Raw genomic sequence first — 11,924 nt, 5'->3', positions numbered from 1 at the left:
GTGCATGGCTGGCTCCCTCTGGTGGGGGCATGTGTAATTACATATCAGTACAGTGACATCAGCCTTTGTAATGTTACCGAAAGATTAATGCACCCTACTCAAAAAACTTTCCTTTAATATCACTTAACACTTCTGTTAAATTGTAGATAAATCATTTCATATACTGAGGGATATCATCATGTTGTGTAGCTTCCGAGTAATGATCTTGAATACATTTGTCCTTTCCTTCAAATATCAGGGTTCTACAGGACAACAGTTCCTGCCTGGCAGGTTACCATGCATAGTTCCTAATTGACAGCAATAACTTGACTCAACTGGTACAAGTCAGAAGGTTCCATGTCAGGATTTGAACATACAACATAGTCTGACACTCTTGTACTAAGGACGGTGTTGCATCGTTAGCTGTGATGGCCCTCATTTAAGCTGATACACTGGAGTTCTAAAGTGGTCAGAAAGATTCCAGGCACTATTTGAAGGGAAGTTCTCCCTGTACCCTGGACTGCAATTCTCCATTAACTGACACCAAACTATCAAATATAGAATCATAGAATCCCTACAGTGTGGAAGCAGGCCATCGGCCCATTGAGTCGACACTGACCCTCCAAAGAGCATCCTACCCAGACCCACCCCCACACCGTACCTCTGTAACCCTGAATTTCCCATGGCCAATCCACCTAACCTGCACACCTTTGCACTGGGGTGACACAGTTATTGGTGACTGTGGTACATACAGAAAGTGCTGAAAAATCTCAGCAGTTTGGTAGCATTTATGGCGAGAGGAATAGAGATAATGCTTTGAGTCCAATGTGATTTTTTCAGAACTGCGGTTTTGAAGGAGTGTCACACTGGACTCAGAATGTAAACTGTTTCTCTCTCCACAGATGCTGCCAGATCTTCTGAGTTTCTCCAGCAATTTCTGTTTTTACTTCATATTTGCAGCATCTTCAGTATTTTACTTTTACTGATGCCTGTGGGACATCTTGCCGCATGGCAATTATGTTTGCTGAGACAATAGTCAGTGCATTTCAAAACAAAACTGCATATGAAATGCTTTGTAACAAGTCTGCAGCATCCAGTAAGTTACTGCACAACTTATATGGCCACTGCAAACACCCAGTTACATTGGCAAATATCCAGCATACGGGCAATTCATTCCTTTTACATCGTAAGTGTCAAATGATTCTTATAAAAGCAGAGCAATTCAGAAAAGAACATTAACTACAGTAATTTTACATAGATTCACTAGCTTTGGTTTGGATCAACACTGCGTGAGGATGAGGATTTCTGTTACTGCAATGACTCGTCTTCATCAGTTGAAGAGTCTGAAAACCAACACAACATTTCACCTTGCTATTCCCTTTCTGTTATCTTCTCCTTATTCAAGATCCATTAGTCTACATTTTCTAGCAAGCCCCCAATGTAGTGACCAGATGCATAATGTGTCTCGAATTTGTGAATCCTTTGTTCTGATTGGCTAACACCAATCCTGCAGGATTAATTATCTGTCTGAAGTTGCGTTGTATCTTCAAAGCCCTTGGTGTCTCCAACAGTTCATTGATATTTGAATCCTTTTCTAACGTCCTTGTTGCGAGTTTGTTGGAGTTGTTCCGAATTTGCTGTGTTTCCAACTGTTTTCCATGTCTATTCAGCTCCTCTGTTTTTACCCTCCTACATTGTGGGTACTCTTTGCTCCCCTTCCCATTGTAAAGTAATAGTAGAGCCATCTCCCCTTCCAGGCATCAACACCCCCAAATCCAATCAAGCTCAAGGATTTTGGCCAGAAACTCATACCATATGCAGGAGGTGAGGCGGACGATCCAGTTTACAATCTTCTGGTATCCCCTCTAAAACAGAGAGAGAGCTCGAAAAGCAAAGTGGGACAGCACAGGTTTCAAAAATCAACCATTTATTACTGAGAGTTTCTTGTTTAACATTAATTCTGTTGACAACTCGTCCAAAATTTTTTTGGTCATGATCAGATGTGCCTGAGACAGTGTTCCCAACATGTTCCAGGAAAATGAATGCACATTGCTGGACAGATTGCCATGCTCCCATTTTTGACATCAAATTAAGTCCAGTTAAGAAATACTGAAGCAATGAATGTCATTTTTCCCCGACAGGCTGGTGGTAGCTACTTATGGGCTCTTGTGGAATAAGGGATTTGGGACCATAGGAGAGAGTGTAGATAGTGTCATATGCCGCTGGCTGGTTCTCTTCTTTTCTCTTCAATTTAGCTAACTTCTCCTCCAAAAGGCCAAAATTTGTAGGAGGAGCTGAAAGTAAACAGATATAAAAGACATCTCTGAGTTCCAACTACAGCAGCTTATATTCACAGACATGTGGTAAAATATCCCATTGCGGTCTCCAATTAAAATGGGTGCCAAGCCATGTAACACAGAGCATGGTCAAAGAGGGAAGTCTTAAGGAGCATCTTAAACAGGGAAGTGAGGTAGAGAAGAAAAGGGGAGCGTGTCTTAGGAGGGATTAAAGATTTTAAGACCTCACCTCCGTTAGCTCAGTTGGCTGGGCACCTGGTCTCTGATACAGAAAGATGCTAAAAGCATGGGTTCAATTCCCAAAGTGGCTGAGGTTACTCTAAAGGACTATCCTTCTCAACTGCTTTCTCTAGGGTGGTATGGTGGCTCAGTGGTTAGCACTGCTACCTCTTAGTGCCAGGGACCTGGGTTCGATTCCCACCTTGGGTGACTGTCTGTGTGGAGTTTGCACATTCTCTCCGTGTCTGTGTGGATTTCCTCCCACAGTCCACAGTCCACAGTCCACAGTGCAGGTTAGGTGAATTGGCCATGCTAAATTGCCCATAGTGTTAGGTGCAATAGTCAGGGGTAAATGTAGGGGAATGCGTCTGAGTGGGTTACTCTTCGGAGGGTCGGTGTGGACTTGTTGGACTGAAGGGCCTGTTTCCATACTGTAGGCAATCTCCAACAGATATATAGGGCTGCCAGTAGGAAGAGTAATTACAGGCTTCATCCTTGTTCAGGACTGAACTAACTGATCTCAAAGGCCATAGCCAGGTGGGGCTTAGCAGCACAAACATTGCAACAGGGAAACAGCTCTGGATTCTTTAGCATTATCTGCTAGAAATCTCAGGCGTGAATAGCACATGCATGGGTCTTGAGAACCTCCCAGCCTCTTCAGTCCCCAGTACCACCTTTGGAGAAATAAGCTGCCAAGACGTCTTACTGATGAATAACTGCCCGAGCAATGGAGTTGCTAACACCCAGTCAACCATACTCTGCCAATCATCAGTCTCTTCACAGGAGGAAGAAGATACAGAAAGGGGAGAGAATAAGCACAATACGCTCTGTGATCCATACCTATTAATGGGAAGTCAGTACGCTCTGGGACCCAGGCTGATCGCCTCGCATTCCATTTACGAAGTGGAGGCAAACATGGGTTTGGACGCCGATTAATATGTTCATCGTAGTGAGTAACGTAGTACCAGGAGCATGGAACGTTGTGATGAGAGAATAATACTGTAATAGGTACACCCTGAAAAAAAACAAAGCAGCTCATTTAGAGTTTCTCCACTGACTTATCACTATCACCCCCCAACTACGTCCACCTATCACCTTCCCAGTTCTTCCCCCCACAGCCCACCCCCACTCCCCTATTCATCACTCATCCCCCTAACCCCTCCACATTCCTGATGAAGGGTTTATGCTTGAAACGTCGATTATCCTGCTCTTCGGATGCTGCCTGACTTGCTGTGCTTTGCCAGCACTATACTTTTCAACTTTGGCCCACTAGCATCTGCAGGCCTCACTTTCTCCTAGAGTCTCTTCCTGGTCAAGTACTGTCTGAGGAAGCGTTAATCATAAGGGTTCTCAAGGTGGCTCACAGCTCCAGTGACCCGGGTCCGATTCCACCTTTGGATGACTGTCTGTCTGGAGTTTGCACATTCTCCCTGAGTCTGCCTGGGTTTCCTTTGGGTGCTCCGGTTTCCTCCCACTGTCCAAAGATGTGCAGATTAGGTGGATTGGTAATACTAAATTACCCACGATATCCAGATATGTGCGGACCCTAATGGATTTGCCATGTGGAATGCAGGGTTACAGAGATGGGATAGTGGGTAGGTCTGAGTGGGATGCTCTTTGGAAGGCCAGTGTAGACTTGATGAGCTGAATAGCCTGCTGCTACACTGTAGGCTTCTATGATTCAAGGGCTCCTGATTTACAATGAATCAAATCCTGTCTTTTTTACCTGAGATTACAGGGTTGTTGAGATTAATGTTCAGAGAGACACACACCAATTGTTTTATTGTTGGCTAAACATCTGAATCCCCCAGACACTGAGAGGATTACGCCAGCCCATAGGAATTTCCCCAAACTTCATTACCAGTACAGAGCGGTACACACCTAGCAAAGCACTTTCCATCAGTTTCGTGCTGCTCAGACAGAGGGAGGTAGAGTTCTAGTGAAAACAGATCAAGATCACTTCTCAGCAAAGGTACCTGGAAGGAGCTGTGATGACCACTATCTCAGACTGAATCACCTTCAGAGGTATTTCAGCTCACTGATGGCTTCCAAATTCCACCTTGCAAATGGACTGACCCGAATGGGAAATGGAAGGAGAGTGGGTCAGTACTTGATGACTGACACTGACACAATGGGCCAAAGGGCCTTTTTCTAGGCTGTAATACTCTACCAGTCTATGACCAGATTGGCTAGTTACAATATCGGTGTGGTGAATACTATTGTAATAGGAAAGTCATCAACTCCTTGTTATTAAACTGATAAATCACTGCACAACGGCATATGTTAATGGAGGTGAATTTGAAGCTTACGAAAGCAATATGAGAGGTAGACAATGTTTGCTGTTGAAATAGAGCACCAAGGAGACATTCACTCCCAATTAGCACTCAGATGGCATCTTAGGATACAAGGGGAACCTGCAAACAGCAGTGGATGCTCAGACTTTGGGGTGTCATGGGTCCCTGACTCCTCAGCAGGATTCTGCATGACGGCCCACAGATCACTTTTCTTTGTGACCAAGATAATAGCGACAAGCAGCCTAGACAAATCAGCAAGAGCTCCTGTTTCAGGTTGCTTTCCATCCACCCTTGCTGCTAAGTGTGGGCAATACCCCTTATCCAAACAGATTCACTGACTGGACTCAGATATTTGGAGCAGGAACCAGACACCAGCTGGTGCCCACTGAAACAAACTCCAGCACACACTTCCTCCCCAACCAGCACTGTGACACGTACTCAAAACCATTTCGTATCTGTCTGATCGCCAGGGTTCAGAAAGCATTTTTCCCAAATGCTATTCAACATTCCTGGTTCGAAGAACCACTTATCTTACCCTCACCCCCACCCTTTGCCCCCTCTTCATCTCACCTGATGCTTTTTCTGGATTAGAACTTTCTCTCTGATATCTGGCATGGTGTATGGATAGCGCTTGTAGTCAGCTCGGTATGTGGTGGTCCCGAAGCAAGTCCCCTTGATGAACTGTATGAACCAAAAGAAAGAGTCTCTGGTGATCTACAGTAGAATTAAAAGCAGCCTGCTTGACTGATACCCCATCCGTTACCTTAACCATCCACTCACTGCACCACCAACCCATCACAGCGGCAATGTATACTGTCCACGAGATACACTGCAACAACTTGCCAAGACTCCTTCAACAACATCTCCCAAACCCACAACTTCAACCACCCAGAAAGAGCAGGACAGCGGACACATGCTTACACTGCCACCTGTCAGCCATCCTGCAAACTACATGCTTGGCAATACATTGCTGTGGAGGAGAAAATGAGGTCTGCAGATGCTGGAGATCAGAGCTGAAAATGTGTTGCTGGAAAAGCGCAGCAGGTCAGGCAGCATCCAGGGAACAGGAGAATTGACGTTTCGGGCATAAGCCCTTCTTCAGGAATGAGGAAAGTTTGCTGTGTCTTCACTGTTACTGGGTCAAAATTCTGGAACTCCCTCCCTAAAAGCACCTCGATGTACTCTCACTGCAGATATTTCAGAGAAAGATCTCCAACAGCTCACAATCATTCAGTCATAGAGATGTACAGCATGAAAATAGACCCTTTAATCCAACTCGCCCATGACAACCAGATATCCTAACCTAATCTAGTCCTGTTTGCCCATATCCTCTAAACTCTTCCTATGCATATACCCATCCAGATGCCTTTTAAGTGTTATAATTGTACCAGCCTCCACCACTTCGTCTGGCAGCTCAATCCATACACACACCACCCTCTGCATGAAAACGTTGCACCTTATGTCCCCTTTAAATCTTTCCTCTCTCACCCTAAACCCTATGCCCTCTAGTTCTGGACGCCCCCACCCCACGGAAAAGACCTTCTCTATTTACCCTATCCATGCCCCTCATGATTTTATAAACCTCTGTAAGGTCACCCCTCAGCCTCTGACACTCCAGGGAAAACAGTCCCAGCCTGTTCAGTCTCTCCCTATAGCCTCTCCAAGATGGAGGAAGGGAAAAAACTGAGGTTGTAAGAACTGCTCTTTTTTTGAGGCACTTTCAGTGTTGGAGCTGATTTCCTTGAATATCAGGAGCAATAATTACTGTTTTCATGGGATCCCTGCAGTATGGAAACAGGCCATTCAGCCCAATAATTCCACACCAACCCTCCAAAGAGTAACTCACCCAGACCCACTCCCCTACCCTATTACTCTACATTTACCCTTGACTATTGCATCTAATCGACACATCCCTGAACACTACGGGCAATTTAGCATGGTAGTTCACCTGACCTGCACATCTTTGGATTGTGGGAGGAAACCAGAGCACCCGGAGGAAACCCACAGACATGAGGAAAATGTACAAACTCCACACAGACAATCACCTGAGATTGAGATCAAACCCAGGTCCCTGGCACTGTGAGGCAGTAGTACTAACCATTGAGCCACAGTTTTATAAGCTGTTGCATTGTTTTGGAACTTTGGGGGAAAAGGAAATCAAGACAATGGCACTTTAAAACTGTTGAAGTGAGACAAAGGCAGTGACCACATGGTCAGTGAATCAAGCTTCTTAAGGGCAACTCGAGTTGGGGAAATAAATACCAGCTTTTCCAGTAACCCTGAGCTCCTGAGAATAAATTTCACCTTGTTTTGAAACAGAATCAGAAATTGCTAGAAAATCTCAGCAGGTTTGGCAGAATCTGTGGTAGGAAAGCAGAGTTAATGTTTTGGGTCAAGTGACCCTTACTCAGAACTGGTTGTAGCTGGGAAAAGGTTGGTGTATCTGCTTTTGTTTTGAATGGTCCAGTTCCTCTAGCGGTTTAGTCAATGATGGCAGGAGGATAGCTGCAGAGCACAATAGCATTTTGGGTTGTTTTCTGATACCAGCCAGAGTGATAGGGGATGTTGTACAATTTCCCTCAATACCTAGTGGGCTGTGAAGGGTTAAAACCTTCTAACGGGTCCGTTTCAGGGGTTACAGGTATATGCTGAGTCAGTGCTGTATTCGGCTGACATAGCCAGCACATTGTGGAGTTTTACTGCACCGACCCAGCGCATTCAGCCCAATTTGTCCATGCTAGCATTTATACTGCTCTCAAGCCCCTTCCCATCCTACATCATCTCTCTCCATTGACATAATCAGTGCAAATAAGGATGGGCTAGTGAACAATGCCCACTATTATAATATAATAAATCATCCTCTTTTGTTCCCTGTATTTATTTGTGTTATTTGTCACAGTTATACACTGTTATAACAAGTTTGACATTCTAACTAGGTGAAGTCACCAGAGTGTAGGATTAGAAAGGGAGTGTGGTGGCAGTTTAACCTGAGGGTCACTATACCTCACGTGGGGAGAGGTTGAGAAGGACAGTCCTTCATGGTGAGCTCAGCTGGTGTGGGGACTGAACCCATGCTGTTGGCATCACTGACCAGCCAGCTAGCTGAGCTAACGAATCCCCACATTACACTGCTACTTTAATTGAAGAGGTTGATCCTGATTCCCTTTATGGGTTTAGCCATCACTATCTGGTGTTTACAATCCCTGTGATTGCATGGCTTATACAATTAATAGCAGGGCCTTGGGTAGTGTTGTAGAACAGAGGGACCTAGGGGTTCAGGTACACAATTCTTTGAAGTTTGCATCACATATAGACCGGGTGGTTAAGAAGGTGTTTAGCATGCTTGCCTTCATTGCTCTGACCTTTGAGTATAGGAATTGGGACGTCATGTTGAGGTTGTACAGAAAATTGGTGAGGCCTCTTCTGGAATATTGTGCCCAGTTTTGGTTGCCCAGTTATAGGAAGGATATTATTAAGCTGGAGAGGGTTCAGGAAAGATTTACCAGGATTTGCCTTGCCAGGTATGGAAGGTTTGAGTTATGAAGAAAGGCTGGGTAGACTGGGACTTTTTCACTAGAGCGTAGGAGGTTTAGAGACAACCTTATAGAAGTTTGTAAAATAATGAGGGGTGTAGATAGTGTTAATGGCAGTTGTCCTATCCCTAGGACTGAGGATTTCAAGACTAGAGGGTACATTTTAAAGCTGACAGGAGAGGGATTTAAAAAAGACATGAGCAATAATTTTGTTTTACATTGAGGGTGTACCAGTCATAATTTGGAGGTTATACCAGTAAACTCGCAATGTCCCTGTTTTTGTACATTTCAAACTGCTCACTCTTCATCTCCAGAGCTGGGGTAGAGACGTAATGTCACAGGACCAGTAATCCAGGCACCCTGGTGAATACACTGAAGATGAGGAGTCATCTGGCAAATTTAAATTTGGCTAATTACCCTGGAATATAAAGCTAGTATCAGTGACGGTGCCCATTGTGTTTTGGTGTAAAAATCTCTCTGATTGACTAATGCCCTTCAGAGGAGGAAATAGGTCATCTTTATTCACTCTGGCCTACATGTGACTCACAGCAAGATGGTTGACTCTTCAATGGCTGAGCAAAGCACTCCATTAAAAGGAAATTAGGAATGGGCAACAAATGTTGAGGTGCTCATGTCCTGTCAAGATAGAACTATTTGGCTTTCGCAACATCTTGGCCCACTCCAAAATAATTTGTTATTCAACTTGGTTGGGCAGTTTATATCTTCCTTTTCGCAAAGCAGCCCAGTAAGGTAAAATGTATGGAGTACATCCATTGGAGCACCAACTAACCTTTCTCCTCAGGTGTAGAGGATGATGAAGGTGAGACTCTTGACAATAGGATCTATTTCACTTCTGTTTGTCATTTTCAATCCAATAGCCTCCAGCATGGGCTCCCACTGGAAGGTCAGACCTTGAGTGGAGCAAGTCCTGTCCCTGTTACATTACCTCGCATCCTGACCAAGAAGGTAAGTAATTCAGGGATTTTCAGCAAGAGGACAAATTAAATTACAGAGGCAAAATGAAAATATGTTCCTGTTTAGCATCTAGAGGTCTTAATCCTGTCACGACAATGTGGGTGACTCTTAACTGCTCTCTGGGCAATTAGGGATGGGCAATAAATGCTGGCATAGCCAGTGTTGCCCTCATCCCATGAATTAATAAAAACGAACACACAGACATTCCCATTGGTTCTCCATCCCTCCACCTGGTGGCACGGTGGCTCAGGAGTTAGCACTGCTGCCTCACAGTGCCAGGGATGAAGGTTCAATTCCAACCCCGGGCGACTGTCTGTGTAGAGTGTGCATGTTCTCCCATGTCAGAATGGGTTTCCTCCCACAATCCAAAGATGTGCAGGTTAGGCGGATTGGCCAGGCTAAATTGCCCATCATGTTCAGGGATGTGTAGGTTAGGTGCATTAGTCAGGGGGAAATGTAGATTAATAGGGGGATGGGTTACTCTTTGGAGGGTTGGTGTGGACTTGTTGGGCCAAATTGCCTGTTTCCACACTGTAGGAATTTTATGATCCCTCCTCTGCACTTGTTACATCTCAAAGTTCTGATGAAAGGTCACAGACTGGTGTCTCCTGCCCATGATGTAGTTCCAGCTTTGCCCACTTTTATGTTCAATGCCCATCAGCCTCATTACTTTGTTTCTCTCTCCTTCTGGCTCCTGCATGAGCTGAATGAGGCATGGCAAGCTCTCCCTGGAGTCACACTCAGGCTAGAAGTGACCTTCATTCATCAGTCCCTGACCCTGTCCTCCCAGCCCCATGTGGCTCCTCAGTCTTACCTTCTCCCTTTCCTCTGCCCAGTTGCCGACCAGCACACGGTTCTGATAGTGCTGTTGTATTTTCCAACTGGGCAGTGTTGCCAAGGGATCAGGGGCAAATCGATCTTCACGGGATATAGGGCAAAGCGATGCCATGTCGCTGCAAGAACATTGGCCAGGCTTAGGTGCATGTGTGTCACTTTCAATGTGTCACTTTCAGCTCCTTTGTTTACCGTTTCCATGGAGACCGCCTTCACCAACACTCCGCTCAGAACAAATACCGGGGATCCACCAGGTCTCAGCTCCTTGGCCCTTTAATATTTTCGTTAAGACCACATGGTCCTCATTAAGCATTTTGAGGCACAGTGTCCCTACCTCTGAGCCAAGAGGCCTACCTACTCTGAAGGTGGGTCATAATATCTCGGAACAAGATGATTAAAAAATATCTACAAGGTCTCCAATAAGGCTTTGGTGGCACAGTGGTAGTGTCCCTGCCTCAGACCCCAGAACACCTGGGTTCAAGTCCCACCTGCTTCAGATATGTGTCATTACATGATCTTAATAGGGTGATTAAAAATATCTGTAAGGATTCCGCACCCTCCCCTAATGTGAAAATGTGTGATGTTAAAGCTGATTCCTGGATGTACCTCCATTCACTCTCTCGGATCTAACTCCTTGGAACTGCCTTCAGTGGACAATAGCTACAGATTTGGGGGATTCCTTCTTAAAAGGAGATGAGCAGCTGCAGTGGGGTTGTAGGTGAGAGCGAGAAAGATGCTGGACTTATTTACAAAATAGATCTAATAGAGTCATAGAGATGTACAGCATGAAAACAGACCCTTCGGTCCAACTCGTCCATGCTGACCAGATATCCCAACTTAATCTAGTCCCGTTTGCCAGCACTTGGCCCATATCCCTCTAAACCCTTCTTATCCAGATGCCTTTTAAATGCTATAATTGTACCTGCCTCCACCACTTCCTCTGGCAGCTCATTCCATGTATGCATCACCCAATGCGGGAAAAGATCCCTTTTATATCTTTCCCCTCTCACCCTAAACCTATGCAGTCTAGTTCTGGATTCCCCCACCCCAGGGAAAAGACCTTGTATCCGTGCCCCTCATGATTTTATAAACCTCTATGACATCACTCCTCAGCTCCAGGGAAAATAGCCCCAGCCTATTCAGCCTCTCCTGCTAGCTCAAGCCTTCCAATCCTGGCAACAATCTTGTAAAGATATCATAGTTGATTCTGCAAACAAGTTATTGATGGGCTGAAGGGGCCTTCATCCTAAATAATCTTGTGACTGATACAAAATGAATTAAGTAACTGGGTCATTAGTGAATTCATCAAATTTTTATCCTGCTGAAGGACTTCATCCTAGCTCTCTATAATCTAATTTGATGTAATTTGCCAGGAGTTAGTCCCCTCACTATCCAATTACCCTCGTCCATTGTACCATCCCAAAAACACATTACATATGGTAAGAAGTTGAGCACAGTTTGTTGAGACAAAGATGGTGACTGTGAATGAAGCCTATACCCCTTTATCATTGCTTAAATATTCTGATATCACTTGCAAATTGATAAGCACAAATCAGAGTAGAGATGTGCAACACAGAAACAGACCCTTCAGTTCAACTTGTCCATGCCAACCAGATATCCTAAATTAATCTAGTCCCACCTGCCAGCATTTGGCCCATATCCCTGCTGTTTTAGGTTTCAGAAAGTCCTGGCAGTAGATTTAAAATTTACAGGACAAGCATTTATGTTGTTATTCTAAACTTTGCAAAGTGCCATCTTTAGCTTACTTGCCTCTGATTGTTGATTCAGATCCC

The 11,924-nt window shown here is 44.8% G+C and overlaps 1 protein-coding gene across 1 annotated transcript; it reads right to left on the bottom strand.

Annotated features, from left to right (window-relative positions):
- Positions 1 to 2,103: 2,103 nt before the first annotated feature.
- On the bottom strand, positions 2,104 to 10,246 carry cfap107 (cilia and flagella associated protein 107). Its single transcript, XM_043675404.1, has 4 exons — positions 10,112 to 10,246; positions 5,360 to 5,470; positions 3,336 to 3,510; positions 2,104 to 2,273 (listed from the first exon to the last, which is right to left on the bottom strand). The coding sequence occupies exons 1-4, from the start codon at positions 10,244 to 10,246 to the stop codon at positions 2,104 to 2,106; spliced, it is 591 nt and encodes a 196-aa protein (XP_043531339.1).
- Positions 10,247 to 11,924: the final 1,678 nt, after the last annotated feature.

Source organism: Chiloscyllium plagiosum, chromosome 34 (assembly GCF_004010195.1).
Source record: "Chiloscyllium plagiosum isolate BGI_BamShark_2017 chromosome 34, ASM401019v2, whole genome shotgun sequence".
Taxonomy (NCBI): Eukaryota; Metazoa; Chordata; class Chondrichthyes; order Orectolobiformes; family Hemiscylliidae; genus Chiloscyllium; species Chiloscyllium plagiosum.
This window is presented reverse-complemented; position numbering and strand designations above follow the sequence as displayed.

Bases quoted from the DNA above. Each gene is read 5' to 3' on its own strand.
- cfap107 (XM_043675404.1), bottom strand. From the start codon at position 10,246: ATGGCATCGCTTTGCCCTATATCCCGTGAAGATCGATTTGCCCCTGAT. The intron at 3,511-5,359 runs GTGAGATGAAGA...GTTTTTTTTCAG, and splicing joins TAATCCAGAAAAAGCATCAG to GGTGTACCTATTACAGTATT. The intron at 2,274-3,335 runs GTATGGATCACA...GTTTACTTTCAG, and splicing joins TACTGACTTCCCATTAATAG to CTCCTCCTACAAATTTTGGC.